This window comes from Miniopterus natalensis, chromosome 5 (genome assembly GCF_054644295.1).
Source record: "Miniopterus natalensis isolate mMinNat1 chromosome 5, mMinNat1.hap1, whole genome shotgun sequence".
Taxonomy (NCBI): Eukaryota; Metazoa; Chordata; class Mammalia; order Chiroptera; family Miniopteridae; genus Miniopterus; species Miniopterus natalensis.
The window spans coordinates 8629529-8650498 of NC_142085.1; the positions used below are offsets into that span (position 1 = coordinate 8629529).

General features: G+C 39.8%; 1 protein-coding gene across 2 annotated transcripts in view; it reads right to left on the minus strand.

Moving 5' to 3' along the window:
- Positions 1–20970, minus strand: part of ILRUN (inflammation and lipid regulator with UBA-like and NBR1-like domains) — a 91124-nt gene that overhangs the window by 43496 nt on the left and 26658 nt on the right. For both annotated transcript variants that reach the window (XM_087817345.1, XM_016223718.2), the window contains exons 2-3: positions 11495–11649; positions 4749–4946 (exon numbers count right to left, since the gene is read on the minus strand). In XM_087817345.1, the coding sequence (XP_087673471.1) occupies positions 4749–4946; positions 11495–11649 (353 nt within the window). The remainder of the gene's footprint in view (positions 1–4748; positions 4947–11494; positions 11650–20970) is intronic.

The following is a 20970-nucleotide window of genomic DNA, read 5'->3' on the forward strand; positions in this document are numbered from 1 at the left end:
ACACCCAACCAGAAGAGCAAAAAGAAAAAAGAATCCAGAAATATGAAAATAGTACAAGGAGCCTCTGGGACAACTTCAAGAGGCCCAACATTTGTACTATTGGAATGCCAGAAGGAGAAGAAAAAGAGCAAGAAATTGAAAACTTATTTGAAAAAATAATTACGGAAAATTTCCCCTACCTGGGGAAAGAAATAGACTTACAAGTCCAGGAAGCACAGAGGGTCCCAAACAAGAGGAACACAAAGAGACCCACACCAAGACACATCATAATTAAACTGCCAAAGGTTAAAGACAAAGAGACAATCTTAAAAGCAGCAAGAGAAAGCAGTTACCTACAAGGGAGCACCCATACGACTGTCAGCTGATTTCTCAACAGAAACTTTGCAGGCCAGAAGGGAGTGGCAAGAAATATTCAAAGTGGTGAAAAACATGGAACTACAACCAAGATTGCTCTACCCAGCAAAGCTATCATTTAGAACTGAAGGTCAGATAAAGAGCTTCACAGATAAGAAAAAGCTAAAGGTGTTCATCACCACCAGACCAGCACTACAGGAAAAGTTGAAGGGTCATCTTTAAGAAGAAGCTAGTGAACAAAAGAATCTGATGAACTAAATAGATCTAGAGACATTGATGCATGTAACAGACGATCATATTTCAGAGGAAAGAGGGAAGAGGGGTGGAGGGTGGGAAGAGATTAACCAAAGAAGTTATATGCAGTTAATAACGGGGTGAAGGCCTGGGGAGGGGGTGGAGGTGAGGTGGAGGGGGTCAATTGGGGGGAAAAATGGGACACCTGTAATACTTTCAACAATAAAGATAAATTTTAAAAAAAGAAAAGAAGGATCTAGTACCCTTTGGGACAGTATGGATGGACCTGGAGAGTATTATGCTAAGTGAAATAAGCCAGGCAAAGAAAGATAAACATCACATGATCTCACTTATATGTGGACTCTAAAGAACTTAATAAATTGATGAACAGAATAGATTCAATGACATGGAAGCATAGATAAGACTGATGAATGTCAGAGGGATGGAGGAGGGTGGGTGGGTGGACAGGGAGAGATTAACCAAAGAACTTATATGCGTACATGCACAACCCAAGGACATGGACAATGGTGGGGAGAGGGACTGGGGAGGGGGATGGGATGGGGTGGAATGGGTCACTGGGGAGAAAAAGGGACATGTGTAATATTTTAAACAAAAATAAATAAATAATAAATAAATAAAATGGGGGTAGGTAACCCCTTTGTAAATTATTAAATATAGCAAAAATTCCTTTTGAGGAAGAGAAATGAGCTGAAACACCATAACTGTTATTATAAACATAAGAACGGATTCTGTCAAGAGAACACTGTTTAAACTATAGAGATCACCCCACCAGAAACAAAACAAACAAAAAATGCAAGCTTTGTTAAAATAGAAAGATGAGGTGCAGTGTGATCAAGTTTATTGTCCAAGTTTACACCCAGGCAACCTAGTCCTACATTCCAGGTTCTTACCACCACATTACACTCAGTGAGCTAACAAGCTAAGAAGGACGAGCAAGAAAAACTGGCAAGAGCCAATCATGGGTGACATGGCAGGTGTTCTTTTTTTCATGTGTTCATAGCTGTGGTCTTATGTATATTATATGCACCTTCTGCCAGTCACTTAACGTCTCTGTTATCAGGATGTGTTTTATAACCAATAGTAATCTAAATTCAATGAAATATAGTAAGTTTGTATAATGAAATTAAATTCTTTACTACAACAGATAAAAGGGTTTGCAAACTATACCACAGGGCCCTGGAGGTCATCTCAGATAGGGAGCAGGGAAACTCAGGCCAAGGAGGCTTTCAATTCAACAAAACCAGTTTCTCTCTTTTTTTAAAAATATGTTTTTATTGATTTTAGAAAGGAAAGGAGAGGGATAGAGGGATAGCAACATCAATGAGAAAGCAACATCGATCAGCTGCCTCCTGCACTCCCCCTCCTGGGGATCAAGCCCACAACCCAGGCATGTGCCCTGACTGGGACTTGAACCAGCAACCTCTTGGTTCATGGGTGGACACTCAACCACTGAGCAACACTGGCCGGGCAAAACCAGTTTCATTTTTATCTTTTCCCCTTATTCAGAAGGGGAATTCATATATGCTACTATCAAGGAAAGGGTTCCAATAATTAAGAAAAAAGCTTGAAAATCATGGAATCAGGTAAATTATTAGGATCCCTTAAAGCTTTTAGATTTCATAAAGTCTGATAATCAGCTCATAGACTACATGACCTAGAAAGGCTTTAAATACTTTACTGCCTCCAAAGCTAGTATATTTACACTCTATCTACTTCTAGAATTTGTAAGGGACGTTACAAGTACAAATTTAATGTCCCACATACTGATAGTTATTTTTAATTTAACACTAAAAACACAAAATAGGACTAGCATTCTCAAACACTGAAGAACACTAAGAAGCAGTACCTTTGCATCAAAGGGATTTTTAAAAAACTCATGTATGTTATCTTCCCCCTCCCTTAAAAATGCTAACATTCATTTTAAAAATCTACTGAGTGGCCCTGGCCAGGTAGCTCACTTGGTTAGAGAGTTATCCCAATATGCCAAGGTTGCGGTTTCGACCCCAGGTCAGGGCACATACAAGAAACAACCGATAAATGCATAAGTAAGTGGAACAACAAACTGATGTTTCTCTCTCTCTCTCAAATCAATTAAAAAAAAAAAAATCTATTGAGAAGTCACTCTCTGCTTTGCACTGGGCAGTAGCTTTTTGAAGAGTTACAAAGATAAATAACACATGTATCACCTTAAGTTTTTTGTTTGTTTGGTTTTTGTTAATTCTCACCTGAGGATGTTTTTTCTCTTGATTTTTAGAGAGTGGAAGGGAGGAGAGGGAGGTGGAGGGTGAAACACTGATGTGAGAGAGACACATATCAATTGGTTATCTACCACATTCACCCTGACCAGAGTCGGGGATAGAACCTGCAATCTAGGTATGTGCCCTTGACTAGGAATCAAACCCACAACCCTTTGATGCTACAACCGATGCTCTAACCACTGAACCACACTGGCCAGGGCCATGTATCACCTGAAGTTTTAAAGGTGATATGAAATATTCACCAGATTAACTGGTTAGCAAGAGATAAAGTACCAAAGAGAGGCAAAGGAGAGAGAGGGAGCTCAGCAGTGGGAGAAACTACTTTTAACTCAGGGTAAAAAGAGTCTTAAGAGAGGTGGCCTGAAAACAGTGTCCAGAGGGAAGAGACAAATCTCTCTGCATTCTGATACCTGATTACATGTTCACTTGTTATTCAAAAAATAGTTCACAGCCTGGCCGGGGGTGGCTCAGCAGTTGAGCGTTGACCTAGGATCCAGGCGATCGGGGTTCGATACCCAGTCAGGGTACATGCCCGGGTTGCAGGCTAGGCAGCTGATCAATGACTCTCTCATCACTGATGTTTCTATCTCTCTCTCTCCCTCTTCTTTCCTCTCTCTGAAATCAATAAAGATATATTTTAAAATAAAATAAAATAATAAAATAAAATAAAATAAAATAAATAAAATAAAATAATAAAATAAAAATAATAAAATAAAATAAAATAATAAAATAAAATAAATAAAATAATAAAATAAAATAAAATTAAAAAATAAAATAAAATAAACATCTGGAGTATGGTACCAAATGATAAGAGGGTCAGTTAGTATGAAGACCGTTAGTTAGATCTAGTAACTGGGTAGTCACTGATAAGCATTTCATTGGAGTGGGTAAAGAATAGATTGGGTTGAGTCCTGGCTGGTGTGGCCCAGCTGGTTGGGCACCATCTGGTGCATGGAAATGTTGCTGGTTCAATTTATGGTCAGGGAACATACCTGTGGCTGCAGGCTCGATCCCCAGTAGGGGCCTGCAGGAGGCAGCTGGTTGATGTTGCACTATCACATCAATGTTTCTCTCTCTCTCTCTCCCTTCCTCCCTCTCTCTAAAAATCAATAAAAACATCTTTAAAGTTCCCTTAAAAAATAAAAATAACAGATTGGGTGGGAGAAAAAATGAAAAAGAGGAAGATGAGATGATGAGTATAGCTCACTTTGTTCAGAAAGTTTGGCAATAAAGAGAAAGTGTGAGAGGCATTAGTAGCTTGACAGGTCATCAGGTTGAAGGAAGTATGCACATTTTGTGCATTGCCTTCTTTTTAAAATATGTTTTTATTGATTTTTTAGATAGAGAAGGCAGAGGGAGAGGCAGATAGAAACATCAATTTTTCATCAATTGGCTGCCTCCTGCACGTCTCCCACGAGAGATAGAGCCCGAAACCCAAGCATGTGCTCTGACTGGGAATCAAACCAGGGACCTCATGGTCCATAGGATGACGCTCAATCCACTGAGCCGCGTCAGCTGGGCTGCATTATCTTTTTTTATGACTTGTGTCTAGAGATTCTGTAAACAAAGACTGCCTTCAGTGATCTTACAGTACCTACTAGGTTATATAATAAAAACAGCAACATTACTAAATCACTGTTTAGAATGCAAGATATATCTCATACAATTCACTAAGTTTTAACTAAAGTCCCAGTGTAAAAGGGAGAGCACTAGACTGAACCAACCAGACAGTCATTAAATTCAAGTCATTCACCTGCATGGAGTGACTTTAAAAGGAGCCATGCCCTGTTAGGTAATTTACAGGCTCTATGAGCAACAATGGGGACGCATTAAGATACTACATTAATTCCTTCACCCTGGGCCGCAAAAGGACATACTCACCTCCATAGTAGAGTCCTGTAGCAGTGCACATCCGCCACTGTCCCTGATACATTCCTGCTCTGCTGGGGCTGCACATCTGGACACTGACATCTGCAATCTCTTGGGGCTCTAGCGATCTCACCATCACCATGTTCACATGTCCAAATTGGTCTCCCCCGACATATTTAAGACAAACCCCTGGAGGCCAGGCCTCTGCCCCTGAGTTCAAGCAAAAGAAAAAAATGTTAGGCAATCAATCTTAGACAGACATGTAATCCTACCTACATATCCCCAAACTATAGAACATCTCACATGACTAATCAGAGGGAATTACCAGAGAAAACAACCTCTGACCAACAGTTTACCCCTAAGAGAAGGCACATACAGCAAAACCAAACAGAATTCAGCAAATTCTGTTTTTCATTTCTGGGACCTATGGCCTGGCAAAAGCATATCTGTTTTATGTCAAGAGTAGTAGCAGCTGACCTGAAGCATCTTGGAAAATGTTGGTCTCTTTAAAGACCAAGATTCAAGAGGAAAATTAACCTGCTGTTCTAGGGCTGAATTCAGGAACTGCCCTAAACTACTGTTATAGGACAGTTCCTAAAGATGTGTTTCAGGTGACCCCAGAGAAGGCCACACATCACACTAAATCTGTAGAATCTAAGAATATGTGTGCACTGGCTGGTGTGGCTCAGTGGTTAAGAATGTTGGCCCGAGCACTGAGGGTCACGGGTTTGATTCCTGGTCAAGGGCACATACCTGGGTTGAAGGTTTGATCCCTGGCCCCAGTCAGGGAGTGTGCGGTAGGCAACCAATCAATGTGTCTCTCTCACAACAATGTTTCTCTCTTTCTCTCCCCCCTCCCTCCCACTGTCTAAATATCAATGGAAAAAATATCCTCAGGTGAAGATTACCAAAAAATAAAAGAATGAAGAACTGTGAAAGCGAGCACAGGGCCACATCTCTGGAGGACTGCATTCTCTATTAACATGTAACACATGGCTATTTTCACTCTAACTTTTTAAGCTGAAATTCATAGTAAAAATATGTCTGACTCTCCTCCATTTTTACATCCAGGCAAGAGGATGAAACACATAAGGAATAATGTCTATGATATTGTTTCCATTTTAAAAGTGTTTTTTCGCTCACCAGAGTGGCTCAAGTGGTTGAGTGTTGTCCTATGCACCAAAAGGTTGCAGGTTTGATCCCTGGTTGGGGCTCATACAGGAGGCAACCACAGGGGGCAACCAACAGATGTTTCTCTCTTTCTCTCCTCTCTCTCTAGAATCAATGAAAAATATATCCTAGGGTGAAGATTTAAAAAGAAAAGAAGCCCAGCCGGGTGTGGCTCAGCAGTTGAGCGTCGACCTAGGATCCAGGCGATCAGGGTTCGATCCCCGGTCAGGGCACACGCCCGGGTTGCCGGCTAGGCAGCCGATCAATGACTCTCTCATTATTGATGTTTCTATCTCTCCCTCTCCCTTCCTCTCTCTGAAATCAATAAAGATATATTTTTCAAAAAATAAAAATTAAAAAGAAAAGAAAAACAAAGACAGAGGTGTCAAGTGAAAGTTTCATGTGCATGTTCAAACAGTGGGGAAAATATGAACAGTGCGGTGAACTCCTCTGATAACACCACAATGAACTGTGTGCGATGACACCAGCCAGAGGTGCTTGCAGAAAGGACAGGAATGTCAATACAAAAAAATGGCTTTGGCAGTAATGTCTTTCCTCCTTTGGAAGTGGCAAAGATCTTATTTGGTACCAACTCCTGTTTAACTATTTTCATGTAAACTAATGCAAAATGAGAAATGTACACATTGACTTGCTCTGAGATAGCCACACAGTGACTAGAAGTAATTTTTATTGGGAAGTCTCTCTAATACACTCCTTTTTACTGTAATAGAAATCCCTATATATCTTTTTCGAGGGATATATACATTCATTATACAAATAAATCACTATAAAAAGGTAGACTCTATGGCAGGGATATATACATTCATTACACAAATAAATCACTACAGCAGGACTCTCAGGACACAACATGCTTGAAATTTACCTCCTAACAGTATTCTAGGATCCTCACTACCTTGTTCTAGAATTGCCAGGCTGTTTTTGATATACATGATGGTTTGCTATTGAAGAGAGAACAAGAGAAAAAAGCAACCAGAGTTCTACTGTTGAGATCTCAGCCCAAAACGAACAGCACCCTCTGTGGCTCTTAGATCTGAAGGAATAACAGATGAAGCAGTGGCCAAGTATGTTTTGTGACAACCTCTTAAAAAAACAACAACTTGCCAGCAGTGTCCTCTTAAGTTAACACTACCGAGAGCAACTGTGGCTGGTGTAAAGGTTGTGGGTGATACACCGGTAACACATGCAAATTCTGTTTTTCATTTCTGGGGCCTATGGCCTGGCAAAAGCATATCTGTTTTATACTAAGAGTTGTAGCAGCTGAGTTGAAGCATCTTGGAAAATGCTGGTCCCTTTAAAGACCAAGATCCAAGAGGAAAACTGAACTTCTGTTACAGGGCTGTATTCACAATTATTCTTTCACACACACACACACACACACACACACACACACACACACACACAAACAAGACAATGTCTATTTATATGAAATCCCAAGAATGTGTCTGTTTTTGAACCTCTAAGAAAATAAAGAAAACCAAGGCTGTCTGGGTATGGGAAATACTTGGCTATCCAGAGCAGATGACCACTAGCAGCGGAGATGGTCAGGTCTCTTGGCTATGCAAAAGAGGGAGTGCTGCTATATTCCAGGGAGACTGTTAGTAAACTGTTAAGTGATTAATGTTAAATAATGCAGCTACAGTCTTGATCTTTTTAGTACGGTAGGTACCCTATTGATGTGGCACTCAGAGAGCCTTTTGAAAAAACTTGGAAGAGCATAGCATCTACCATCAACTCTAAAGTGTTAATTTACTATAAACTGATGAACTTTCTGAGAGTTACCAATAATTAACTATGACATACAGTTCTTACAGCTCCAACCGTTAGGTCACGTGACTCTGAAAAAATCAAAGATACAGATTCTTTATACAGAAGGAAGGTTCAGCCATCTGGGCCACCTGTCTAAGTATACCTGAAACCAGGATTGGAAAAGTATAATACAACAGGTTTCAAATTAAGTCTGTTACAAACTAGCTTAATGGGGGATGAATATACCTGTAAAAAAGACTAATCTGTGTTTTATGACTTTCCAAGACAAGTGTCACAAGCATGCTTATGATTAAGGCTGTGATTTTCAGTTATCATGGAATATAATTTTATTTTAAAAAATAAAAAGTAACAACAACAACAACAAAATCCTGTTATGTTGTGATTTTGAGATGACAGAAAGCATGGCAAAAATGAAATAAAAGTCCATCAGTTCCAGAAAGCCTGGGACTTACTAGGTATGTGATTATAAATAGTTTGGAGCCAGTAAAGAACATTCAAAGAGCAATGCAGAAGTCAACAAATCTCAGTGAAGATCCCCTACTCTGTTAACCCCTATAAGTTTAGAGACTGCATTTCAAAGTAAGTGACATAAAAACAGGAACCTTCATTTATTTTGTCAGCATTTTCTCCCTGTACCTCATAAAATGACTAGAACATAATACAATCTGTTGAATGAATGAATGAAGCAGAATGATCTTCTCTATAATCATACTGAAGAGAAAGGCAGAAAACTTGTTTTAAGGAGCCAAAAGAAAAATGAAGGAATAGTTATTCTTTCTCAAGTTCTTCTCCCAACTTGTTTTATATTAACTTCTCTGTAGTTCAAAAAACAAAGATGCCTCTAAAGGCACTCTCATGACAATATGAAAATCATATGTACTTCACCAAAGCAAGAAAAACACCAGAATAATCATTACATACTCAGCTTAACATTCACTACCCTTGGACAACAGAGCATGGCTGTAACAACTGAGAAGCTAGCTGTAAATGTTGGTAAAAACTACTGTCTACTTTCATCTTTAGAGGGACAGTTCCAAATTTTCACTTTAAACTCCAATGTAAAGTTTCCTACTCAAATTTCCCAAGCTTCTAACACTTAAATAGTGACAAAAGTTTGGATCATGGGATTCTGCATCTACGTCATTAAAAGTCTCACTTCTGTTTTTCTGTGGTCTAAATCTAAGGATTTAAACAGTATTATGAGTTTAATTTTAAACGTGTAACATTTATCTTTTTTGGGGAAGCTGCTAGGACAGCTATGTGCAGTTCCTATTAATCTCTTCTGTTGCATATTTGAATACTTGGCATGCCTAAAAATTGACAGCAGAGGGGAATCATAAAAATTATTTATGAAACTCTTTCAGTGAGCACTATCTCTAAGGGAAGATTATGAATGAGAACAAAAGAGACAGGGGAGAAACAGCAAAGGCCTACCCTACCCTCTGTGTTACTACTCTAGTTCCAGAAAGAACTCAGGCCAGATTAGGATGACTGCCAAAGAACCAACGCACCTGCACACTTTCCCTCTCTCTCTTTAATAACATACCTGTCAGTTACAGGAGGCCAAGTTCTCCTTAATCAAATGGAAAGCATTTAGCTTATAGATAGAAAACTATTTTACAACTGGATGAACAAATTCCAGAAGAATATAAAAGCTATTTGTTCAAAGTACCTTGAAGGGTAAAATCTCTAGCAATTGTTGCCCAACTTTTCAAGAGGTGTTCAGGAATAAAAATGCCATTTACAGGAAAAAGACTGCAGACCCAGAGGCCATTTTGAACTGGAGTTACTATGTAAAAAAAGGTGGCCAGGAATGCCGATACAGACTTTCTCCAAATCAAAGTGAAGGGCAGGCTCTCTGGGGTTCTGATTTTATATTGTAGCCATTTTATGTCAATTCCCCCAAACCCTCCAACTAACCCAAGTGACTGTCTAGTGAGTGAGCAGATATATCAAGAGGTTTTCTGAAATATAAAATGGTTATCCTGCAACAAGGTAGTATTTAAAATATTTCAACAGTACTCTAACAACTTTCAATATTTAAAGGCACTATAATGAACTCATGGAAGGCCAGACCATTTTTAATGTAAGTAAACAAGGTCTTAGATTAAATTTTTTAAATTAAAACTTTTGAATATCTCATACTTTCTAAACAAATGTCATTCATTTAAAACTTTCATGTATAAGTTTCAAAGCATTTTCCATCAGTAACAGATTTTAGTAACACTTCAAAGGAGAAAGATGATGAATAGAAGCTAAACTAAAGACATTGTTTTCATATTTTTAAAAGCATGCAATATTAAGAAAGGTAAGAAAGAAATCAGGCAAAGGAAAGATAATCAAACATCAAACAAGAATTCAAGAAAATAGAAAATATGACTACCTTCCTATATTACCATGTACTTCTCAAACTAACAATACACCACACTGTTATAACCAAAAGGGAAAAGAGGCTAATGAAAATTTTACATAGTCACAGATGTCCCCAGTTGTCTACATTAGGTTAATCCAAATTATGTGTGTTAGCACCGTGACACAGTGAACCTGCATCCAAGGGAGAGTTACTTTTATTTTATTTTATTTTATTTTTATTTATTTTTTTAAATATATCTTTATTTATTTCAGATAGAGGAAAGGAGAGGGAGAGAGAGAGATAGAAACATCAATGATGAGAGAGTCATTGATCAGCTGCAGCCCACAACCCGGGCATGTGCCCTAACCGGGAATCGAACCCCGATTGCCTGGATCCTAGGTCGATGCTCAACCGCTGAGCCAAGCCCGGCTAGGCTGGGAGAGTTACTTTTAAATAAGCCAGAAAAACTAAGAACAACAACTTGGTACATTAGTTATTATATAAAAGTCTAGCTTAGCTAATCTTTCCCTATCATAAAATAAAGAACTGAAAAGTAAAGTCAATAAAAAGTCATTTTTATAGGGTTTGAGCCCCCAGAACTTTACATCATCTCATATCAGATTACCTTGCTAGCTAGGGTTCTCCAACAGCCACAAATTTTTAGCTAAATACCCTTTTGCCTATTTTTCTCTCTCTCAGAATTTCTCTGTTTCATTAATAATAAGGATGTTAAAAAATCCTCACCCAGTCAGCATAAATTATTATTGGATGGGACAAGGAATACTAACTAAACCCAATCAAATTTAAAGTCATTTGAAAATAATTTAACAATTAAAGGGTAATAATTAACAGTTACCAGATACATACTCAGATACTATTTTCAAAGAACTATGATTAGCTTAATTTTAATCTTTCAACAATGCTTTAAAAAAATAATTTCTCAATCTTTCCAGCTTTCCCAAATGAGCACATCTGCACACTTCTTACCCTACTTTTCAAAGTGGTATTAATGTCTCAGATAGATATCTCAATGAAATTTCAGACATAATCATCCTGTGGTTGTAAAGAAATGATTTTCAAAAGAACAAATGCTCACAGCTCTTTCTAGCTACCTTGTTCTATTCATGGCTGTTCCTCCTCTAGCCTGCTGGAAATAACTGGAAGATTAACCAGAGCAGAATTAAAGTGATGGAGTAGAACCACCGCACACAGGCCTAGTTCCGGGTGTCAAATGAATATTGGGTTGTGTTTAGATGCCATCAAGACCTACATTGTTCCTCCTAATCTAGGGCAGGGGATATTTCATTGATGTTTGGGCATAATACCAGTACAAGAAATGCTGTATCATGTATAAAAAAATCTCAGTTATACAATCACATTTCTTTATTTCTTTTAACTACTAAGAAATTGAAAACTGGACAAAGAGAAGTGCCCATTATACATTTACCAGAATTTTGGATCCGCCATGTTTTTATAAACTGAGTATCAGGAGGTATTGATTCCCCTTCTCCTATGGTGACATCTTCAACAAAAGACATAGAGGGCATACTGATGTTCGGGCTCTCGAAGTCATAATAGGCGCCAATTGCTGCTTGTAGGTTCCTACAAATAAAAAGAAAAGGTAAGAGACTTCAGTCCTGTCTAGAGCATATCATCCTAACTGTCAAACAAAAGGAAAAAGCCAGTTTCTCAGGGTTTGTAGTAGAACGTAACGCTTCTGGTATATAAATCTTCAGAGCCACTGATTCTGGCTGAGGAACAACAGGAAAAACCCCAGGACCAGCAAACTCATGCACCACTTTCTTCCCAAGGTACCCACATAAAAAACAACAAACATCACCCTGGCCAGTGTGGCTCGGTTGGTTGGAGTAAAGTCCCATACACTAAGAGGTAGCCATTGGATTCCTAGTCAGGGCGCATACCTGGGCTGGGGTTGCGGGTTCCATCTCTGGTCAGGGCCCTGCAGGAGGCAACTGATCGATGTTTCTCTCTCACATCAATGTCTGTCTGTTTTGTCTCTTTCTCTCCCTGTTCCACTCTCTAAAAAACCAATAAATTTTTTTTTTTTTAAATATATATTTATTGATTTCAGAGAGAGGGAGAGAGAGGGAGAGAGAGGGAGAGAGAGGGAGAGAGAGAGGGAGGGAGAGAGGGAGAGAGAGAGAGAAAATCAATGATGAGTCATCATTGATTGGCTGCCTCCTACACGCCCCCAACTCGGGATCAAGCCCACAACCCAGGCATGTGCCCTGGGAATCGAACTTCAATCTCCTGGATCCCAGGTGGATGCTCAACCACTGAGCCACACCCGGCTGGGTCCAATAAAATTTTTAAAATTTAAAGGCAACAAAGATTATCACCATTGACTACAATACGAGGAGAATTCCCTCTTACCCACAAGGATAGCACATATGGGTATAGCAAGTCAATTAAAAGAAAGCTCCTCGCCCAGCTGGTGTGGCTCAGCAGTTGAGCATCAACCTATGATCCAGGAGAGCACGTTTCGATTCCCCGGTCAGGACACATGCCTGGTTTGTGGGCTAGATCCCCAGCAGGGGTGTGCAAGAGGCAGCTGATCAATGACTCTCTCCCATCATTGATGTTTGCATCTCTCTCTCCCTCTTCCTCTCTCTGAAATCAATAAAAATATAAAAAAATAAAAGACGAATTCCTCTGCAACTATGACTGAAATTCAAAGCAGCTCCATTTTTTAAAAACATTCTAATTTTTTTTTGAAAAAGCAACATATGCACATGGTTTAAGAAGTTTCATACAGTGAAAAATACCCAACTTATCTCCTTTCCTACACACAATCATTCATATGCTTTTTTAAAAAAATATATCTTTATTGATTACAGAGAGAGGAAAGGAGAGGGAGAGAGAGAGAGAGAAACATCAATAATGAGAGTCACTGATCGGCAGCCTCCTGCATGACCCTGACTGGGGATCAAGCCCACAACCCGGGCATGTGCCCTGATTGGGAATCGAACCCCGATCACCTGGATCCTAGGTCGACGCTCAACCGCTGAGCCACGCCCGGACGGGCCATATGCTTCTTAAATATCTTTATAGAACTTCCTTATGCACATATAAACAAATAATATGTATTCTTATTTTGCCCCTTTTTACACAAGTGGTACTTTGCTGTATTCCCTCAACACTGTATCACGAAGACATCTCTATGTCAGTATATGAGTATCCTTGCTTTTTTATATCTGTACCCAGTATATGGATAAATCATTATTTATGTAACCAGTTCACTTTTGAGTTTTTTTCCAAGCTTTAATTCTTCCATAAATAAGCTTAAGCCCACATCAAATGCATCTATAAGATAAATTCCTATAAGTAATACTGCTGGATCAAAGGGTATATATTTATGGTTTTAATATATATCTAAACTTTCCTTAATAAAAGTTGTACACTTACCCAGCCAACGTGGCTCAGCGATTGAGCACTGACCTATGATCCAGGAGACCACAGTTTGATTCCCAGTCAGGGCACATGCCCAGGGTTGCAGGCTTGATCCCCAATAGGGGGCGTGCAGGAGGCAGCCAATCAATGACTCTCTCATCATTCATGTTTTTATCTGTCTCTCTCCCTCTCCCTTCCTCTCTCTAAAATCAATAAAGACAAATTAAAAAAAAAAAAAGTTGTACACTTAATGAATGCTCCCACCAAGAATGTATGAGTGTCTATTTCCCTACTTGCTCATCAACAGTGTTTCTCCAATGTTTTGGATTTTTGTCAATCTCATAGGTAAAAAATAAGATCTCAATGAGATCTTAAAATGGTTTCCTCTTTTTGTGAGAGAGGGTAAGTATCTTTTACATATTTATGAGACATTTATAGTTTCTTTTTTAGAAGCACCATTTTGTAAATGCTGGTGTTCTTTTTAATTACTCATAAACCCCCTTATGTCAGAAGGAACTACCAAGCACACAAACCAGAGTCTCTAATTGAGCAAAATTACATGACTGACAGTTTGGTATATCAGTGCCAGAAACCAAAGGCCACTAAGGGGTTTAAGTAAGCTGTGTTCATTAGAGAGATCAAAGAAATTGTCAGTAATTACATTAACTGCTTCTCTCATGGTCTTACTCAAACTAGTGACATCATCTGCAGCCCCCGCAGTAGGCAACAACATAAACGGCATTTTTTCTAAACATAACCCAACTATAAGCCAATGGATCCAGTGAGTTGTTCTTAATTATGTATAAACATAGCATGAAATAAACTCTGACAGTGCACAACTGTTCAACAGACATGCTAGTAACAGTAAATACTTTTTCTGCTGGGGGCCTGCCTGCTCCTCCAGGTGTTTGCATCTGCCAGAAAGGCTGGCTATATTCAGAGCAGCTACTTCAGGTCAAGCCTCATGCAATGGTGGCCTGGTATATTAGTCAGTAATGACTGGAATTACAACACCACCAGCTGCGAGCCAGTCCTTTGTGTGCTAGATAAAATTTACATGGAGCAGAGCTGGGCCAGGGGCCAAACTGTGCCCATTTGCTTGATCATTCAATGGGAAGGCTTGTATTTAGACTTCCCAGCAACGTTCTGATCCAGCGGACTGTGATCCAAAGTGAAGAATATATGACTGGTCAAACTTGGGGAAGCCTAGCCCCTCCCTCCCACAAATAGGCTTAGGAATACACCTAGAATCTACCTTACACTTAGGGATCAGGGATAAAAATAAACCATTTGCATTTTGTTCTTCCGAAAAATTTTTATAAAAGCTATCTGTCCAACTTTTTATAAAGATCATTTTCCTGCCCAGCCAGAGGCTCAGTTGGTTGAGTGTCCTCCCGTGCACGCAAAGGTTACTGGTTCATTCTGGGTCAGGGCACACACCTACGTTGTGGGTTTGATCCCATCAGGAAGTGTATGGAAGGCCATCGATTAATGTTTCTCTCTCACATCAATATTTATTTCCTTCCTTCCTTCCTTCCTTCCTTCCTTCCTTCCTTCCTTCCTTCCTTCCTTCCTCCCTTCCCTCCCTCCCTTCCCTCCCTTCCTCCCTCTCTCCCTCCCTCCCTCCCTCCCTGCAGTCCCCTCCTCTCTCTGAGCATGTCCTTGTGTGAGGATTAAAAAAAAGATCACTTTTCTGCTTCAAGTCTCCGGCAAGTAGCCTGCTGACTTGTTTTCTGTTCACTTGGCTGTAAAATACACTTGGGAGGGAAGAAACTGTGCACTCAGGACCAACTGCCAATTCTCATCCCCAGTCTGTGTCATATTTCACCTCTTGGCTCTGCCTGGTATTAGGACTTGGAGACCACTGCTGTAGAAACATGAGTTGAAAAGTCCAGCTACCCTATTTAGGCAGATTCATTTCCCTCCTCAAATCTTGCACATATCCCAACTCATCTCACAGCCAAGACAACGAAACTGCTTATTTGTACCTATATTATATAGGTAATTCAGCCAGTATAAGATAAAGATTTTTAAAGCCCAAAGTGAAACTGAAAGTAGTGAGCTGGACTCCTGGCAGAAAGCAAGAGTAGAGGATGACAAAGCAAATTCATTTTCCCAAGGACCAGGCAGAGAATGGACCTTAGCCCAGTGGTGCTCTCACCCATTAGGCAGGTACACAGCTCAAAATGTGGGTGCATGGCTCCTCTGCCCTTGGACCATTTCAATCACGGACTCACTGGCCCAAGAAATAGCAGGAACAGACCAAACAGCTCCAATTCAGTGTAAGAAAAAGGAGACATGATAGCATGTATTCCCGCTCAAAACAACATACTCAGCTATTATTAGCCAACAAGGAATTCTACATGAAACAGAGCTGGGTGGGGAGATGAGAAAGGGAAAACAGTGACTCAGTATTCAGCCAGCCTGAAAGTTTAAACTTCCAGGTTCCTTCAGTGTTTTTGCTAAAAAAAAAAAATGAAAAGTTTTAAAATCTTTTTGCAGATGGTTAAAAGCACCCTGAAGAACAAAGGGAGGCAGTGTAACAGTGGAGGAAAAAGGCATAGGCTAAAATGAACGATGGTGCCCAGCCGGGCGTGGCTCAGCGGTTGAGCGTCGACCTAGGATCCAGGCGATCGGGGTTCGATTCCCGGTCAGGGCACATGCCCAGGTTGTGGGCTGCAGCCGATCAATGACTCTCAAATCATTGATGTTTCTATCTCCCTCTCTCCCTCTCCTTTCCTCTCTCTGAAATCAATAAAGATATATTAAAAAAAATGAAAATAAAAATAAAAATAAAATGAACGATGGTGATGGTTGCACAACACTGTGAATACACTTAATGCCACAGAACTATACACTTTAAAATGGTTAAAATGGCCCTGGCCAGTGTGACTCAGTTGGTCGAGTGTTGTCCCATGTACCCAAAGGTCACCACTTTGATTCCCAGTCAGGGCACATCCCCAAGTTTCGGGTTCAGTTCCAGATCAGTGTTTCACACACACCGAGTGAAGGAAGCAACTGATCAATGTTTCTCTCTCACATCGATGTTTTGCTCTCTCTCTTTTCTTCCCTTCCTCCCTCTCTAAAATCAACAAAAACATATTTTTTAAAATGGGTAAAATGGTAAAAAATTTTTAAATGGCATTGTTTAAGAGGCAGCTCCTACCTCTGGCTATGGAGGTTTGAAGAAGCAGCTAAGCATCTATGCTGGTATTTTTCATTCCCAAAACTGAGTTCTTTGTATTACAAGGTTGGCTTATATTTTATATTACAAGGTTGGCATTATAAGGTTGGCTGTGAAGACAGCATCAGGTAATGTGTGTAAATATACTAGGTTGTCATTCATTCATTCATTCATTCAACAAATATTTAATTAATGAGCATTTATTCAGGTTCTAGGTACTCGACCTGGGACCAGCAACAGAACAGACATCAAGACAGGGAAAGTCCCTGCATCTATGAAAAGCTTTTGGTCTAGCAGACTGTAGCAAATCAGGGACACTCAAAGAAGGGTAACTCTAACTGCCAAATGTCAGGATCAAACTATTTTAAAATTTATTTTATTATTATATTTTTTAATCCTCACTCGAGGATATTTTTTCCATTACTTTTCAGCGTGGAAGGTGGGAGTGGGATGTGGAGGAGGGGGAGGGGGGAGAAAGAGAGAGAAAGAGAAAGATCGATGTGAGAGAGACACATTGAATGGTTGCCTCTTGCACATGACCCAACTGGGGATGGAGATTGAGACTGTAATGAAGGTATGTGCCCTTGACTGGAACTGAACTCGAGACCCTTCAGCCTGCGGGCCAATATTCTAACCACTGAGCCAAACTGGCTAGGGCTGATTTTAGAGAGAGAAGATGGAGAAAGAAGGTGTGTGGGGGAGGGGAGAGAAAGAGAGAGAGAAACATCAATTAGTTATTCCATTTACTTAAGCATTCATTGGTTGCCTCATGTATGTGCCCTGACCAGGGATCTAACCTGGAACCTTGGCCTATCAGGAAGAAGCTCTAAACAACTGAGCTATCCAGCCAGGACCACACCAGCATTTATCTACTTCTTAGAGACCTAGAGAATCCAAGATTACTTCTTTTCTTTTCCTGGCTATTTATTGATCCACTAATCTTATTACTTTTTAGAACTGGTACTTCTATCACAGCAATTATACCTTTTCCAAAGAGAAGGTAAAAAAAACAAGCATTCCACCATGAAAATGCAAGGTGGTGACACTGTTCTAGATTTAAAGAGACATAACAACCAAATGCAATATAGGACACAGAAATTCAACACTGGCATTGTAGGAGCCTAGTTTCTAAGTGCCTTTGGATAATATGTCAGGATCAAACTATTTTTCCTTGAAGTCCTTGATTGGATTCTGATTTAAAAAAAAAAAAAAGGTTATAAAATATACATTTGGGGGCACTTGTAAATTTAAATATGAACTGGATATTTTTTATTAGTAAGAATTTTTGTACAGTACCTCAGTATCTTAGTATATGGTTATGTAAGAAGATGATACTTATTTTAGAATAAGCATGCTGACTTGCCCTGGAATTTTTCAAGCTTCTTACTATGCTATAAGAGAACAGTTAATTCTCTACAAAAACTGGGCTCTGGAGATTCCAAGATGGCAGCGGATTAAGTGGAAGCTACACTGACACTCTCCGAGGACCAAAATGGAATTACAACTAAAATATAGAAAAACCATCCTGAATAATCAACTAAAGACTAGCTGGGGAGCACCCTCATAACCAAGGAAAAAAAGTGGAAACCCCATAGAGACTGATAGGAAGTGCGGAGGCATGAGAAGGCTGGCCTGGCTCCCAAAGACACCAGGTAAAGGTCTGAAGGGATATCTCAGCTGTGGGGGATTCCCACTGAGAACTCTGGGGTCTAAACCCCAAGCTGGGCTCCCCAGCCCAGAGCACCAGAACTGAGAAAGATGCCCATACAACATCTGGTTGTGAAAAGCAGCAGGGTTTCTGTCTGTCAGGGAAAGATGGCTGGAAATACAGGCACCCTCTTACAGTGCCAACACACAAAACTTCGTGTGTAGCCACTCACCTTGGACTCTGGCAGAGGGAGCACAGAGTGGACTGGAGCTATGTGAGAAGAATCCAGGATGGGGGCTTTGGGAATACAGCTTGGATTCCTGTGCTGAGTCATTCCCCCAAATGGCAGAGGACGTCTTTCTCAGGCAGACCTTTACCATCAAGGCAGCTTTTGTTCCACCCTATTGGAAAATATCTAGTCCCACCCTGTGGAATTTATGCTTTGCTGTGGTCTACAGCCTGAGGCTCATTAAGAGGCTGAGAATAACAATAAGCCTGCAGGCAAAGGTGGATCTCTGGATGCTTTGAGTCTTTGCCTGATCTACTTCTGGACCCAGGGCTAGGAAAAGCAGACACTGGTGCACATCTTCTTCCTTTCCAAAAGCACCCAGCCCCAGCAGAGGGAACCACAAATAATGAATTGCTTAAAGTTCCAAACAGGTACTCAAGGCCAGTCACAAGCAGTCTCTGACATTGTCTTGCACCAGAGACACTCCAAAAAGACTAGGAGTCATAACAGGCCTACTTAATACATAGGAACAACCCAAACAGGCAGCCAAAATGGGGAGACAAAAAACAAGCCCCAAATAAAAGAACAAAAGAATTCTCCAGAAGAGCTACATGAAATGGACATAAGCAATCTATCAGATATAGAGTTCAGAATACTGATCATAAAGATGCTCAACAGCACAAGAAAAGATATGGAAACTAAGAAGAAAATTAAGAATGACACAGCAGAAATAAAGAATACATTGGAAGGGATAAACAGCCGATTAGTAGATGCCGAGAATCAAATCAGCGAATTAGAAGACATGGTAGAAAAAAATCACTCAATCAGAGATCCAAAAAGGAAAAACAATTAAAAAAACAGGAGGATAGCTTAAGGTAGCCATGGAACAACATGAAATGTTAACAATATACACATCATACAAGTACCAGAAGGTGAAGCGAGTGAGCAAGGAATAGAAAACCTGTTTGAAAAAATAATGGCAGAAAACTTCCCTAACTTGGTGAAGGAAAAAAACACACAAGTTCAGAAGGCACAGAGATTCCCAAGCAAGAAGAACCCAAAGAGGCCCAAGCCTAGAAACATAATTAAAAAGCCAAAAATGCAAGACAATGAGAGAATCTTAATGGCAGCAAGCAAAAAATAATTTGTTATCTGCAAAGGAGCTCCCAAAAGGCTGTCAGGTGATTTCTCATCAGAAACCCTACAAGCCAGAAGGAAATGGCATGAAGTATTCAAGGAAATGAAAAGCAAGGATCTAAAACCAAGACTACTCTATTTAATAAGGATATCATTCAAAATAGATATCCTTATTAAATAGGATAAAGGAGTCCTATCACCTGAACCTCAGGACCTAAAAAAGCTAAAGGAGTTTATCACCACCAAACCACCATTGGAAGAAATGTGAAAGGGACTGTTGTAGTAAGAAGTAGAATGCTTGGTGGGACTCCCCTGTGAGGCCATCTGGACCAGGGCTTTTGTTTGCTGGGAGTTTTTTCATTCCTGCTTCGATTTCATTAGTTGTTATTGGCCTATTCAGGTTTTCTGATTCTTCCTAATTCAGTTTTAATGATCTCACTCATTTGTGGAATCTAACGAACAAAACAAACTGATGAACAAAACAGATCCAGAGACATAAAAGCATGAAACAGACTGATGAATCTCAGAGGAAAGACAGGGGTGGGTGGGTGGGAGGGAAGAGATCAACCAAAGAACTTATATGCATAACCCATGGACACAGACAATAGTGTGAAGACCTAGGGCCAGTACAGGGTAGAAGGGGTCAAGAGAAAAAAGTGGGACATCTGTAATACTTTCAACAATAAAGATTTGGGGGGGCGGGGGAAGCATGCTGAAATATTTAAGGGTGAAGAGTCATGATGTTTACAACCTTCAAATGACTCAAAAAATTTTCTTTATAGAATAAAAATTATGCCCCAAATGTTAACCATGTTGAATCTAGGTGGTAAATATAAGGGTATACACATTATGATTCTTTACATTTTTCCTATAGGTTTGAAAAGTTTATAATAAAAAGATACCCATTTTCCTGTCACTAGAGGATATAAAGAAAACTCAGTGCACTGAATTACTACAACCATCTTGGGAACATGAAGGGATCGATTGGGAACCTCAGGACCTAATGATGAGGCTGATATACTAAGGATGATAGATCAGAAAGAGGGAAATAATTGCTGTGTCCTTGATGCTATAGTTGAACCACTAAATTAGGCAACCTTGGGGCCATCTTACATTGGGTATTCTTGTCATCTGAGATAATACAATTGGCTTGTTTTTTTTGGTTTTGCTTATTTTTAAAAAGCAGGTTCTGAGTACACAAATTCAACACTGGCATTATAGGAGTTTACTTTCTAAGTGCTTTTGGCTAGTAAGTCAGGATCAAACTATTTTTCCTTTAAAAAAAACTGGGGTAAAACACTCATTACAATTACT